The sequence below is a fragment of the Microchirus variegatus genome (assembly GCF_963457635.1).
Source record: "Microchirus variegatus genome assembly, chromosome: 5".
NCBI lineage: Eukaryota > Metazoa > Chordata > Actinopteri > Pleuronectiformes > Soleidae > Microchirus > Microchirus variegatus.
Window position 1 is genome coordinate 2954273 of NC_139806.1, and position 15562 is coordinate 2969834.

The 15562-nt window shown below is 40.6% G+C and overlaps 4 protein-coding genes across 4 annotated transcripts; 3 read left to right on the forward strand and 1 right to left on the reverse strand.

The window, feature by feature from the left end:
• Positions 1-40: 40 nt before the first annotated feature.
• On the forward strand, positions 41-11468 carry LOC310926819 (major facilitator superfamily domain-containing protein 12-like; the record flags this gene model as incomplete). The annotated part of the gene is made up of 11 exons (XM_083889014.1): positions 41-188; positions 1286-1405; positions 2810-3020; positions 3112-3226; positions 4422-4637; positions 5408-5500; positions 5590-5682; positions 5777-5947; positions 7747-7841; positions 9973-10103; positions 10974-11468. The coding sequence occupies 11 exons, from the start codon at positions 41-43 to the stop codon at positions 11018-11020; spliced, it is 1440 nt and encodes a 479-aa protein (XP_083745140.1). The 3' UTR covers positions 11021-11468.
• Positions 11469-12662: 1194 nt separating this feature from the next.
• Positions 12663-13049, reverse strand: LOC310927790 (histone H2A; the record flags this gene model as incomplete). The annotated part of the gene is made up of 1 exon (XM_083890183.1): positions 12663-13049. The coding sequence occupies one exon, from the start codon at positions 13047-13049 to the stop codon at positions 12663-12665; it is 387 nt and encodes a 128-aa protein (XP_083746309.1).
• A 350-nt stretch (positions 13050-13399) lies between these two features.
• Positions 13400-13810, forward strand: LOC310926893 (histone H3.2; the record flags this gene model as incomplete). Its single annotated transcript, XM_083889100.1, has 1 exon — positions 13400-13810. One exon carries the CDS (start codon positions 13400-13402, stop codon positions 13808-13810), a length of 411 nt encoding a protein of 136 aa, XP_083745226.1.
• Positions 13811-15087: 1277 nt separating this feature from the next.
• Positions 15088-15399, forward strand: LOC310927696 (histone H4; the record flags this gene model as incomplete). Its single annotated transcript, XM_083890067.1, has 1 exon — positions 15088-15399. The coding sequence occupies one exon, from the start codon at positions 15088-15090 to the stop codon at positions 15397-15399; it is 312 nt and encodes a 103-aa protein (XP_083746193.1).
• Positions 15400-15562: the final 163 nt, after the last annotated feature.

Consider the following 15562-nt stretch of genomic DNA (forward strand, 5'->3'; position numbering starts at 1 on the left):
TTAAACGCTAAAGTCTCGCTCGCTCGTCCACGGAGCTGCGATGGCGGACTCGCCGAGGACTCTGTCCGCCTTCAGGAGGCTCAGCTACGCGGTGGGACACGTCCTCAACGACCTGTGTGCGTCCATGTGGTTCACGTACCTGCTGGTGTTCTACCACACAGTGCTGGGCTTCCAGAACACCAACGCGGGTCAGTGTCACGGCTCCGTAATCAATTGTTTTCGTTTTGTTTAGTCGATTCATCGAGTTCACAGCGTCAGTTTCGGTGTGTTTTCACAGACCTTGGAATCGAAACGACGAAATTCTTTAACAAACTCGCAAATTGACGAGTCAACACTCTCACTTAGTTGATGAATTCATGTAGTAATCGATTAATAAACAATTAATCGAATATATGCTGTCCTTGGTAACATATTTATGTGATTTTTTCAGTTTTTTTTGGATAATTTTAGTTGTCCTACTTTTCATATTATGAAACCCGAATTTGACTACTGTCGCGTGCACTGATCAAACTAGTTGATGATTAATTTAGTGATCGATTAATAACCAATTAATCGAGTATATGCTGTCCTGTCCTGTCCTTGGTAAAAAATATTTGTGTTTTTTCCGGTTTTTGGATCATTTTAGTTTTCGTCTACTTTTCATATTATGAAACGTGGTTCTGTAATTTTGGGTTAAACCAGTTGATGATTAATTAAGTAATCGATTAATAATCAATTCGGGGAGTGATTCTTTCAGCCCCGCTGCCCTGTGATATAAGTGATATTTCCGGTTTTTGGATCATTGCAGGTGTCACTTACACACTGATAAAACTAGTTGATAATTTGTTTACTAATTGATTAATCGAAGCAGCTATAAATACAATCAGAAGTACTTAAAGTTGTAAGCAATTTCCTCCCAGGAGATCAATTATTGTGACCGGTATTAAGATAGACATAAGTAAACAATAATAATTAGAGTCACCTTATCTCTCTCTTTGTGTCAATATAATGATGTAATTGTCAACAAAATCAAGATAAAGTTCTTTTTTTTTTTTTTTTTTGTAGCATACTCAAGTCAAAGTCACAGGAACTGCTTTTCTCTCCAGTTCAGTGCAGATTTACCTTTGATACTGACAATAAGAAGTTAGTCCTGTGACCGAGCTCCTCGTAAAGCTCAATAATAAAGCGTACGTATGTGAGCTTTAAGGGTAAATGACCGTAGTCAAACGCAGTGTGCCTTGTTTTTGGCCTCCAAGCACCGGCCATTTGAATATGTAAACGTGTATATTTGTGTGTGTGCGTGCAGGTTTCCTGCTGCTGGTCGGTCAGGTGGCCGACGCCATCTCGACTCCTCTGGTCGGATACGAGTCCGACAGAAGCCCCGGCTGTGGAAGCTACGGCAAGAGGAAGACGTGGCACCTCGTGGGTGAGAAAAGACGCTTGCACACTTGGCAAAATAAGGCCCCGCCCACTTTTTTTTGGATAAGGAAACTCTTTAGTGGATTCTTGTGTGCTTTCCCCTTCTTGAAAAAAGAAAATGAGAAAGACGTTATTGTTTCCTCTTGGGCTTAAAGACGACCAAACACAGCACTACATTTGCAGAGGGCGGAGGTTTGTGCAGCGTCTGATGCTGCAAAAAAAACCAAACCAGTTCTCTGTTACTGAGAGAGACACTGAGCCTTTTTAGGAACACTTCTGTTCTTCACTGCTGCCACTTTTGTTGTTTTTCGTGTCTCTGAAGAAATGCCACGGGGGGACGGGTTTCAGTGCGACACGTCTATGAACTGTGGAAGTAAGACTCGGGCCTAAAGAGACTGTTGTACGGACGCTTTAGTGGGAACCAAAGTCCTCAACGCCCCCCGTTATCAAACCACTTGTTTAACAAACGTGTAGAGACATTTCTTTTTTCACGATGCTGGAGACAGTTTGACGACATTCTGTAAACAAACACAGAGCTGGTTTAGTGACAGTCTTTCTCTGTCAGTGGTACTGCGTAAGTTCCAATTAACGCTGTTTTTTGTTGTGTATCTGCGCCATTACCTCGTTTATGAAGCCCTAAAGAGTCTGTTGGTGGATGTATAGAACATCTCATTATTTGGCAGCCAGTCTGCTGGTGAATGTATTCACTAGCTCATTATTTCGCAGTCTCTTGGTGGATGTACAGAACAGTACATTATTTGGCAGGCGGTCTGTTGGACGATATAAGGGACAGCTCATTATTTGGCATCCAGTGTCTTGGTGGATGTATATAACATCTTATTATTTGGCAGCCAGTCTGCCAGTGAATGTATTCACTAGCTCATTATTTGGCAGTCTCTTGGTGGATTTATTGAACATCTCATTATTTGGCAGCCAGTCTGCCGGTGAATGTATTCACTAGCTCATTATTTCACAGTCTCGTGGTGGATGTACGGAACAGTACATTATTTGGCAGGTAGTCTGTTGGTCGATATAAGGAACAGCTCATTATTTTGCGGGCAGTGTCATGGCGGCAGTATAGAACATCTCATTATTTGGCAGCCAGTCTGATGGTGAATGTATTCACTTGCTCATTATTTCACAGTCTCTTGGTGGATGTACAGAACAGTACATTATTCGGCAGGCGATATAAGGGATGGTTCATTATTTTGCGGGCAGTGTCTTAGTGGATGTATAAACAGCTCATTATTTGGCAGTCGGTCCATTGGTGAATGTAGGCCCTTATTGCCATTATTTGGCAGTTGCTTATGTTTAGAACAGCTTTAAGGTAGTTTTAAAGGAGGTGGCAGACCTGCGTTGACGTTGATGATGACATCTTTGTGTGTGTCCTCTTGTCTCCTGTGTTATCCAGGCACGCTGAGCACGCTGCTGTCCTTTGCCTTCATCTTTAACCAGTGTCTGGGCTGTGACGCCTACACTCCTCAGTGGGTCAGCCTCATCTACTTCATGCCGTTCATCATCGTCTTCCAGTTCGGCTGGGCCGCCACGCAGATCTCCCACCTGTCTCTCATTCCAGAGCTGGTCACCTGTGAACACGCTAAAGTAGAGCTCACCGCATACAGGTGCGCACGGACCGTTCTACCACTTTCAATGATGTGATAATGATCCATGACGATATATCCAGGTGAATTTGTCCTCTTCTGCGTTTTAAAGATACGCATTCACGGTGATCGCCAACATCACGGTGTACGCCGTGGCCTACCTGCTGTTCCATGTGCAGGCCAGTGGCGACGATGAACTGGGACCAAAAGACATCCCCATCTTCAGGGTGAGGAGCATCTTCTGACACGACGACTGTGTATTTATGCTGCGTTTGTCCAATACAAATCCTCGATCGTCGCTTTAACAGAGCTATTAAAGATAGACGAGGGTTTTTGAGACGAGGGTTCTATGAGAACACGCACAGAAACGCAGTGGAGTCACTTAACAAAGGCCTCACCTAATAAAATGTACATCAGCTGACGTCTATCTTTACCACTTCATCTCACTGTTAAACTATGTGACTTTAGACTGTGTCCTGACAGAGGAGATATGTATGTGGACATAAAGCTGCACACAAGCTGTTTCCCTGGACTCATGAAAAGTTTTCCTTTTGAGATGTTTGCGCTTTTCATAGAGTGAGAGTGACAATACTACGGTGGCCCCGAGGTGCAGAACGCAAATCACAAAACAAAAAGTTTTTGGTTTCTCGTTGCGTTGATTTGTGTTTTTGGTTTTGCGTTGGTGCTTTTTGTTTTGCATTTGTGTTTTTTGACTTGAGTTTGTGTTTTATGAATTGCATTTGTGTTTTTGGTTTTGCGTTTTTTGTATTGCGTTTGTGCTTTTTGTATTAAGTTTGTGTTATATGTTTTGCATTTGTGTTTTTTGATTTGCGTGTTTTGTTTTGCGTTGGTGCTTTTTGTATTAAGTTTGTGTTATATGTTTTGCATTTGTGTTTTTTGATTTGCGTTTTAAATTGAATTGCATTTGTGTTTTTGGTTTTGTGTTGTGCTTTTTATTTGCGTTTGTGTTTTATGAATTGTATTTGCGTTTTTGTTTTGCATTTGTGTTTTTTGATTTGCGTTTCTGTTTTATGAATTGCATATGTGTTTTTTGTTTTTGTGTTGGTGCTTTTTGGTTTTGCGATTGTGTTATTTGATTTACCTATGCGTTTTGTGTTTTGGGAATTGTGTTTGTGTTTTCTGTTTTGTGTCATGTGTTTGGTTTTGCGTTTGTGTTTTGCACCTCAGGGCCGCCGTACAATAAAGTGTGAATACACTCTCTAAATAAAACATCAGGAAAGGTCATCACAGACGCCTTCTCACGATATGATCATATCCACAATCTGAGACCATATCTCGTCTCATGTCACGATACAGATATAATGTCAATATACTGCACAGCCCCAAGTACGAGTGAGTTATTTTTACACAGTCTGGTTTGGTTTTTGCTGATCACTTAAATCTTTTTATGCTGGAATACAGAACCTGGCGCTGATCGTGCTGGGCGTCGGTGCACTCTTCTCCATCTTCTTCCACTTGGGAACCACAGAGTCGCGGCCTGAGGCTGCAGGAGATGAGAGAGGAGAGGAAGAAGAAGAAGAAGAAGAAGGGGAGCGGAAGCCTCTTCTTCTTCGCCCTAAGACGTCCTCGTCTCTCCTGCAGTGGAAGTGTTGGCTGCAGCAGCCGTCGTTCTATCAGGTGGGGGAAAAAAAGTGATCCCTGAGACCCTGAGGTCAGATTTCTTCCCTCGCATACACTACCCTTCAAAAGTTTGGGGTCACTTAGAAATTTCCTTTTTTTTAAGGAAACACCCTTTTTTTTCAATGAATATAACATTTTGAGAAAGAAATTAAAATTTTGAAAGAAAAAAATAAAATTTTGAAAGAAAAAAATAAAATTTTGAGAGAAAAAAATAAAATTTTAAATTGAGAAAAAAAAATTACATTTTAAATTTTGACAAAGAAAATTACATTTTAAATTTTGCGGAAAAAAAATACATTTGAAATTTTGCGAAAAAAAAATACATTTGAAATTTTGCGAAAAAAAAATACATTTGAAATTTTTAAAAAAAAATTTGAGGGAAAACAGCATTTTAATGAATATAACACATTTTGAGAAATAAAAAAAATTATTTAACAATTTGAGAAAGAAAAATTATATTTTGAGGAAAAAAAATTAAGATTTGAGAAATCAATTTTGATGAAAACATTTTGAGGAATGTCCTTATTTTTGGAAGGAATTATTATAACATTAAGTGAATGTGCAATTATGTTAATCATTATTTCTAATCTTTTCAATTTTCTGACTAGATTTTCTATGAAATTCTCAACTATTTTGATGAATAAAAGTGTGACTTTTGATGGAAAACACACTGTTGAAAACTGTATAGTTGACCCCAAACTTATGAACGGTAATGTGTGATTCCACGGTTGTTACTCACGTCGTCATGTGTGACTGTGTCGCTGCAGGTGGCCTTGCTCTACATGTCCACCAGGTTAATGGTGAATCTGTCTCAGACCTACATCGCAATGTATCTCATCAACACGCTCGGTCTGCCCAAGGTAACACACACACACACTCATTTATTTCTCATGTGCGACGCTCCTTCGTTCCTCGACATGTTCGCCTTTCTTCTCTTCTTCTCCCGCAGAACTTCATAGCGACGATCCCGTTGGTCATGTATCTGAGCGGCTTCCTGTTCTCTTTCATCATGAAGCCGGTCACCAAACTCATAGGAAAGTGTGTAAGTTAAAGTCTCTCTAACTCTTTATTTACTCTCTTTGTTTACGGAGATCTCGTTCTCTGTGTTCACGCCTCCTCTGCTCTGCTCTCCTCAGCTCACCTACTTCTTGGGCCTGGTGCTGATCATGGTCTTCTCTTACTGGGTTCTGCTGGACGAGCACATGGATCAGCGGGTGTATGGGGCGGCCGTGCTGCTGGGCGCCGGCTCGGCCACCGTCCTGGTCATATCGCTGTCCATGACCGCTGAGCTCATCGCCGATCAGACTGTAAGTGTGTGTGTGTGTGTGTGTGTGTGTGTGTGTGTGTGTGTGTGTGTGTGTGTGTGTGTGTGTGTGTGTGTGTGTGTGTGTGTGTGTGTGTGTGTGTGTGTGTGTGTGTGTGTGTGTGTGTGTGTGTGTGTGTGTGTGTGTGTGTGTGTTTTCCCAAAGATTCCAAACAATCTGCCTCGCAAGACATTGGGGAAAACAAATAATAACAACGTACACTACCGTTTGTGTTATAATGGTTTTTAATTCAAAATGATAATTTTGCCCTTTCCTTCAAAAGTAAGTAAATTTCTCTAAATTAAAAAAAATATTCTCTAAATTGTTTTTTGTGTTTCTAAAAAATGTTAATTTGTTTCTCAAAATTTGTTATATTCATTGAAAAAAGTGCTTTTCCTTAAAGAAAACTTAAAGAAAATCTCAGATTTTTTTTTTTCTCAAAATGTTAAAATTTTTCAATATCTTATTTCTTTTTCAAAATTTTTGTTCACCCCCCCCCCCAAAATTGTAATTTCTTTCTTTCTTAAATGTTTTATTTTTTCTCTAAATTTGTATTGTTTTTCTAAAAATGTTAATTTCTTTCTCAAAATTTGTAATATTCATTGAAAAAAAAGTGCCTTTCCTTCAAAAAACAAGGACATTTCTAAGTGACCTTAAACTTGCGTGACGTCACGCTCCCTCTTTGCCGGTCCACCAGTTGCATTTAAAAACCTAACAATCGATTAATCTGCCTAAAATTTTCCCGATTTATCACGTACTTTGGGCCAATTCCAATTCCTATCTTAACCCTAAAGCTCAACCCTTAATCTTAACTGGCCTCAAAACCAAGTGTTGAGGGTTATTTTGTCACTTAGAAATGGGACACCCCTTAAATGCACATACGTCTTCAGACTGTAGGGGGCAGAATAACGCCAAAGCTGGGTCCAGTCTGTCAACTCCAAAAAAGAAGAAGAAGAAGAAGAACACATTTACGTCAGGATTATTTATTCTGATCCGTTTGTCAGTCAAGTTATTAGGTTGTCAGTTAGTTATAAGTTGAGACTCATACAAATATTGAGCTGACAGTTACCACACACCACGACTTATTGAAAAGTAAACCACACCGGCCGACTATTGACAAAAGATGGTAAAATAAAAATAAATGTTACGCAACAATGACGTCAGTAATCCATAATATGGGCCTAAACTAAGATCATTTTTATATCTCTATTAACAAAGAAAATACTTCATTTGTAGCGTACTCGTTTCGCTGCTTCAGGCGCCATCTTTCTCATGTGAAAACATGCAATGCATTCATCCCTTAAACTTGACCTCAACTTAATTTTTCTGAGAATCGGGACAGAACTTGCACTAGAGGGAGAACATTTTTGAGATCGAGGGTTAAGATAGGAATTGGAATTCACCCTTTGTACGTTTGTTTGGTCCATAAAATGTTGACCGGTGTTTCTCAAACGTCTAAAATGATTCAGTTGGACAGATTTATTTGTTTCATGGAGCAAAGAAACCAAGAAAGTGATGAATGGATCATGAAAGTGGACTCTTCATTAAGTTAGTTAGTTAGTCTTGGGTTTCAGTCACGAGATCCCATATATTCACAGCCACAGAAACTCTACATTGTTTAAAGTTCACCATGTCCTCTACGCAACTTCCCATTTTCTTGGCACACACAGACCATGACTCAGCGTCACTGGTCATAAGTGTGACATTTATATTTAATACATCAGCGTTTCACAGTCATGACGTCAGATGTCAATCAAATGTTTCCAGACTGGACCCTTTTTTTCCTCTCTCTCTCTCTGCAGCAAAGTGGAGCCTTTGTTTATGGAGCCATGAGTTTCACTGACAAGGTGGCAAACGGAGTGGCAGTGATGATCATCCAGACACTGCATCCCTGCCAGTTAGTACACACACACGCACACACACACGCACACGCACACACACACACACACACACACACACACACACACACACACACACACACACACAGGCTGAGTGGAACGTGTGGGGTCAGGAGGTGACGTCCTGTAGAGCAGAGTGTGAGGTCTGCACTGAACACAGGAGTTCACAGGAGTTGTTGATCCACTGCTGCCTCCATCACTAACTTACAATGACTGATTTTGTCAATTCGGCTTTAAAAATATTTAATTTTGACTTAACTCAGTGACACAAAGTGACCACACGAGGCAGCAGAGGACCAGCAGCTCCTGTGTCCCTGTGAGCTAAAATCACTGGTTTTCTCTATGGACTTTGGTGTGGGAGAGTGAGTGGTTTACAAACTTCAGTTTCCTGTTGGTAAAAGTATATCAATACTAATACTAACACTTTTCAAATTCATATTTAGTAAAATTTTCAATGAAAACTGAGCTGTGAACATGAACGCATGCGTCGCTTTTTAATCGACCGTGTGAATTTCCAGACATTTGTACATTGTCGAGTGTGTTGATGTGTTTGCAGATTAGAGCTTCAGGCCTCTTTAACGCTTTGTTGCTGGGAACTCCTTCACCTCCTCCTCCTCTGTCTTCAGTCGTACTCCTTCAGTATCTAGAGGAGCAGAAGCAGAGAGGTCAGAGGTCAGCTCAGTCCTTATAATATTAACATTGAGGGGACAGTTCAACATGAAACTGACGTTTCTCTCTGCACCAAAGTCCATAGAGAAAATCATTCTAACATCTGATCAGGGTCGCAAAATGATTTCTGGGGGGTCGCCAAATCATTTTGGAAAAATATATTTTTAAAAAAGTTCTTTTTCGCCCAACCACTCGTCGTCATTCTAACGTCTGATCGGGGTCGCGAGATGCTTTCTGGGGGGTCGCCAAATCATTTTGGGTCGCGATTTTAATATATATTTTTTTAAATCAAAATTAATGTAGTGTCCAATCAGACGTTAGAATGATGACGAGCGGTTGGGCGAAAAAGTACATTTTTTTTGGGTTTCCTCGTTTTTCGTTTTTTCGTTTTGAACCAAAAACTAAAAAAACGGCGAAAAAATTTTTTTTCTCGCTTTTGGTTAAAAACGAAAAACGAAACAAGCGTGGTATTTCAGTTTCTTGTTTATTTGTTTCAATGAAAAAACAAACGATCAAAACGTACACAGACCGATATTGTAGTGACGGGAGCAGTACCGGTTGTGGACAGTGAGCGCTGATGGCGCAGAGACTCATGGGAGTTGGTTCTTATGTGTTGACAGAAGTGTTATTGTTGTGATGTGTTGCAGTTTGATGTTTGCTCTGCATGTTCTGAGTGTTGTTGTTATGCCCTGCTGTGTTCTCGGGATGTTTGCTGTTGAATTGGTGGAGACGGTGATTTTGTGGTTTGGCACCATGACTGAGTGTGATGGGGCGGGGGATCATATCCATCAAGTGTTCGCGTCCCTAGATGTCAATAAAGTTACGCACATACTCGCTGCTGAGAAAATAGCGCGAGAGTCGTGTTGAACATGAAATCTCTCGAGACTTCCGCTTGAGAACATATTGAGTGAAACACTCTGTAGTTATAAAACTACTTCAACACGGTGTTATTATTCCTAATAAAAATAATTAGTATACTAATTAGTACATAATTAATAATTAAACTAATAATCACCGTCCTAACCGCCGCATTGTCAAAATCCGTTACCGTTAAAAAAATAAAATAAAATAAAATAAAATAATCAATTCCGTTGTGGCTTTTGTATTTGTCCTGACACCTCTGGGCCACCGTAGTGATGTTTAAAAAAAGCTAAAATCAGTGGTTTTCTCTATGGGGTTTGGTGTGGGAGAGTGAGCGGTTTATAAACTCCATCATATAAAACATCGGCTGCATCAAAACCTGATGCCAAAACATGTTTTTTACTGACCACACACACACGCACACACACACACACTTTTTATACTTCTGCTCATAAATTGATACATTTCACAGGTTTGATCACAGTTGCAAAGAAGGTGGCTAAGATGGATAATTCCCGATTCAGTGGAGTAGAATGTAAATCTGTATGCCCACATGGAAAGGCCATTCGTTTTTTAACTGTTCTCTCTCTCGTCTATCAGAACTGTGGCGTGTTGTCCAGACTGCGTGTGGTTCTATCATTACGTCATGGTCATCGTGACGGGAGGCGTGGCTGTGGTCGCAGCTGTGGCTCTCTGCACCATCTTCATCTGGCCCATCAGGATCAGACCGCGTGAGTTATATATATATATATATATATATATATATATATATATATATATATCGAATATATCAGTGTGTGCTAGAAATAATGATTTTTATTATTTTAACATAACGTTTTCAGCTGTGCTAACATCATTGCACAAGGGTTTTCTAATCATCCAATCACCATTAGCAAAAGTACCATTAGAACACTGGAAATGGGCCTCTATACACCTATGTACATGTTCCAATAAAAACCAGACGTTTGCAGCTAGAATAGTCGTTTACCACATTAACAATGTATAGAGTGTGTTTATGATTCATTTAATGTTATATTCATTGATTTAAAAAAAAAAAAAAAGGACATTTCTCAAAATTAAAAAAAAAGAATTTTCCCCCCAATTTTTTTTTTCCCTCAAATTTTATTTTTTCCCACAGTTTCATATTTTTTTCCTCAAAATTTTTTTTTTTTTCCTCAAAATTTAATTTTTTTTTCTCTCCATTTTTTTATTGGTTCTTTGTCAAAATGTGTTATTAATTGAAAAAATAATTATTATTTTTTTCCTTAAAAAATAAGGAAATTCTCAAAATTCCTCAAAATTTCATTTTTTTTTCTCTCCATTTCTTTATTGGTTCTTTGTCAAAATGTGTTATTAATTGAAAAAATAATAATTATTTTTTTCCTTAAAAAATAAGGAAATTCTCAAAATGTATTTTTTCCATCAAAACTTAAATTTTTTTCATCATATTTTTTCCCCTCAAAATTTTAATTTCTTTCTCAAAATTTGTTGTCTGGTTCATTTTATGTTATATTCATTGAAGTTGAAGAAAAGTGCTTTTCCTGCAAAAATAAGGCCATTTCTAACCCACACATAAATATGTATAATCTCTCTGTGTCTAGGTGGTGTGTCACATGTCTCTGATCAGCCAGCTGCCATAATCAACTAATAACTCCACCCCCTTCTCATCCTCTGGACCTTGTTTTCCCATCATTCCCCCTAAAAAAACCACACACACACTTTTAATGATGACACGGATAATCTGAAGAACGAGGAGAATATCAGCTCAGAGGATTAGACGGTAAAGTGAAGATCACTTTTCGTCTTCCACAAAGAACCCAGAGACCAACACCTTATTATAAGACTAACACACTACATGTAGACTGATTTTGCTCTCAGCAACTTGGATAAATGTTGCTGAGTCACTACAAACACTAAAATCCCCCCTGATACGACTCATGACTAAAAACAGTTTAAAAACAGTAGAACAGAAGTTCTGACAGAACAGAAAGGACAGCGGCGGCCATGTTGGACGTTTACCTATCTACGCTATATAACCACCCCTGGGAACGCGCCCCCCCCCCCCCCCAAAAAAAAATGACCACGTTTATGATTAAAACGGCTACGACGGCCGTGGAAAAATGATGGTGGGAAAAAAAGGCTCCAGGGTCACATGACATGAGAGACATGTGATGATGATGATGATGATGATGATGATGATGATGATGAGCGACGGCGGAGGAAACGAGGAGAAAAAAGGGACCTTTTTCCAGAGAAGAAACTACGCACAAGTGCAAACCGCTATGTTTACGTACGCACAGACCTTCAGAGGTCACATGACAGACGGCCGTGAGCTTCACAGCCTGGACGAGGAGGAGGAGGAGGAGGAGGAGGAGGAGGAGGAGGGCCTTGTTGCACCACACTGGTGGCACTTAAAAAAACCCAAACAGACCTTTAACTTCCTGTGACTCCTCAGCACAGTCAGCGTTTTTCCTGCTGCTGATGCTGAGTCACTGAACCACAGAGAGAAGAACGTGGTGTTTTATTATTGTTGTTTCTGTTTAAATCATAAGGGATGTGATGATGAATGCAAACTATTTTTATATATAAATATATATATATATATATGTAATCGAAGCTTGATGCGACCAAACTTTAAAGGGATCAACGTCGTAACTAATGACGTGTATTTTACTGAACATTTTAGTGGATATGAGGGAACCACAGGTACCGGGAATTGTGGGAAAATCTGCCCGTGTTGACTTTTCTGCTGCAACTAAACTAAACTTGACTATCTGTCGATTGATGACGATCTCAAATGTCTTTGTTTTCATGATGATGATTTATTTGTTGTTTTATGGGGAATATTCATATTTTCAAGCTGAAGAATCAGAGAAACTTTGACAAAAAGAATCGACGATTCGTTGTTTTTCCATCTCATGGACGGGGATTTTGTTTTTCACGATCATGTTCTGATTCTGTGTCTTTCATAAAGGGACTCGCGTTAAATCAACCTCTAGTGTCTTGTCTTTATTTGGGCGCTTAAACCCAGTAATGCTAATTAATTAATCGGTGCTGCTGGTCCACTGCTGCCACCGTGTGGTCGGTTTGCGTCACTGGTGTAATCTGAGTGAAGGATTTCATTATATGCTCCTGTGTCAAATTTTTACTGTCGTTCATATAACGTTGTATATTATTCTGAACGTGCGAATCAATAATTTTTCACATTGTGTGAGGATGATGAGCTTCTCAGAGTGAGTGTGTGGCTCTTAAAAGAGCCTTTTGTTTGTTTGTTGACGTGTTGTTGTTGTTTACTTGGACTTGGCGGCCTTCTCGGTCTTCTTGGGCAGAAGAACAGCCTGGATGTTGGGCAGCACGCCGCCCTGAGCGATGGTCACTCCTCCCAGGAGTTTGTTGAGCTCCTCGTCGTTGCGGACGGCCAGCTGCAGGTGGCGGGGGATGATGCGGGTCTTCTTGTTGTCGCGGGCGGCGTTTCCAGCCAGCTCCAGGATCTCAGCGGTCAGGTACTCCAGCACAGCCGCCAGGTAGACGGGGGCGCCGGCTCCCACACGCTGAGCGTAGTTGCCTTTGCGCAGCAGTCTGTGAACACGACCGACCGGAAACTGGAGTCCAGCACGAGAGGAGCGGGTCTTTGCCTTAGCGCGGGCTTTTCCGCCGGTTTTGCCTCTTCCGGACATCGTGACTTTGACTGGATTTTTGGGACAAATTCAGAGAAACTGTGACTAAATTGAAGTCTGTGTCTGTGTGTGACTCAAACAGCTCAAAGCCTCCTTTATATGTCCAAGAAAGAGCGGGAGACTCCTGCCAGACCAACCAGAGCAGAGCAGCAGAGGGAGGGGACTTTTGTCCAATAAGCAGCGGGGCTTCAGGCTTCTCTGGGCGGCGCTGCGCTCCATGAAGAGCCGCTCACCACCAATCAGGAGCCGGAGGACTGAAGCAGCGTCACCGTGGCACAGTTTAAGATCAGAGAGTCGCTCGTGTCTGCTTCACTTTTTCTTCTGTTCAAAGAAACAAGAAGCGTCAAAACATGGCAAGAACCAAACAAACCGCCCGTAAATCTACCGGGGGTAAAGCTCCCAGGAAGCAGCTGGCCACCAAGGCTGCGCGTAAAAGCGCGCCTGCCACCGGCGGCGTGAAGAAGCCTCACCGTTACAGGCCCGGTACCGTGGCTCTGAGAGAGATCCGTCGCTACCAGAAATCCACGGAGCTGCTGATCCGCAAGCTGCCCTTCCAGCGCCTGGTCAGAGAGATCGCTCAGGACTTCAAGACCGACCTGCGCTTCCAGAGCTCCGCTGTCATGGCTCTGCAGGAGTCCAGCGAGGCTTACCTGGTCGGCCTGTTCGAGGACACCAACCTGTGCGCCATCCACGCCAAGAGGGTCACCATCATGCCCAAGGACATCCAGCTGGCCCGACGCATCCGTGGAGAGAGAGCTTAAAGTCATCAACAACAACAACAACAAACTAAACAAAAGGTTCTTTTAAGAACCACCTCACTCTGAACTTTAGACAACAAACCTCTGCTCCTTTAACGTTAATCATTAATGTATTAAATAATGAACAAATATAACATTTAAAACCTAAGCACATATTTACCTTCCATTGTGAGTTAAATACACACGATTTGATTTAGTATAATGAAGATGATCAAAGCTCATGAATTAAACCTCCAGTAATAACTTGTTCTCCTGCTGCTTCAACACACAGTAAAAACAAAAAAGCAAATAAAACCCAACATTTATTAATATTTATTGTTTGTTATTGTTTTACATAACTTGCTGCCAAACCAACACAACCTCTTAAATCACAGATAGTTGTGAAAGTTGTGCAAAAACCTGATGGAACCCAGTAATCAGTGTTTATATAACTTCTCCTTAATGTGTCAGAAATAAAAACCTGTGACAGTGGAAAAAAACCGTTCATATTTATTGAAAACATTATTGATAAATACCCTTTTATTGATTAACACAATTTTGGGTTTCAGACATTGACACTGAATTACTTTACATTTATATGTGATAACAGAATACTTCCTACCAAATCTATTAAGTCAAATGATTTTTCACTGTTGTCTGATCCTAAAATTAGTTTTTTAATTAACAAATAAATACATAAATAACTAAAAGTTGGTAAAGGTGTTGGTTTTTTTGTTTCATTTTCTATGCACTCAAAAATCTCAGCTCCAGTTTGATATATGCAGTATTTGTGTACTGTAACGCAATTATAAATGCAAAAATAAATACATTGATCTGAAAATGAATCAATCACAAACACAACTTGTGTGTGAAAAGCAAATACATAATGAGTTTTAATAAACATGAACAATTATTGATTGATTAATTTTCGATTGCAGCAAATGTGGGTCTTTCATACTGTATGTGGCCTGATACAAACTTTATGTATATTTAAAAATGATAATAATAATAATAATAGTTGTATTGATTTGTATATATAAATATATGTATTTATCTTTGTGAGACTTCTCAGACATGCTGTCACTGACGCTCTTCTCCTGTTGGGGGCGCTGATGCACCACAAACTCCTTTATCCACCATTAAAACACACAGAGGAAGAATATGGCGCCTCTGTCTTCAAACAGGTCCTCAATCAGCCTTTAAATAGCCGTGAATCTCGGTATAATGCATCATTAGCTTGGCTTAGCTCAGCTTATCTAAAAGCATCATATTTTAGTGAACTTTATCACTAATACGCAAAAATGAGTGGACGAGGAAAGGGCGGTAAAGGTCTCGGTAAAGGCGGCGCTAAGCGTCACCGCAAAGTTCTCCGTGATAACATCCAGGGAATCACCAAGCCCGCCATCCGCCGTCTGGCTCGCCGCGGCGGAGTGAAGCGAATCTCCGGCCTGATCTACGAGGAGACTCGCGGTGTGCTCAAGGTTTTCCTGGAGAACGTGATCCGTGACGCCGTCACCTACACCGAGCACGCCAAGAGGAAGACCGTGACCGCCATGGACGTGGTTTATGCTCTGAAGAGACAGGGAAGAACTCTGTACGGCTTCGGTGGTTAAACCTGGAACCCGAACGCAACACGACGCTGAGAAACAACAACGGCTCTTTTTAGAGCCAACCACTTTGTCTCTGAGAGATTACAGTCCTCATGTACATACATATGTTTATATATTACCCAAATTATAATGTCAACACATTTATAACTCCCCCACGTTGTCCGTT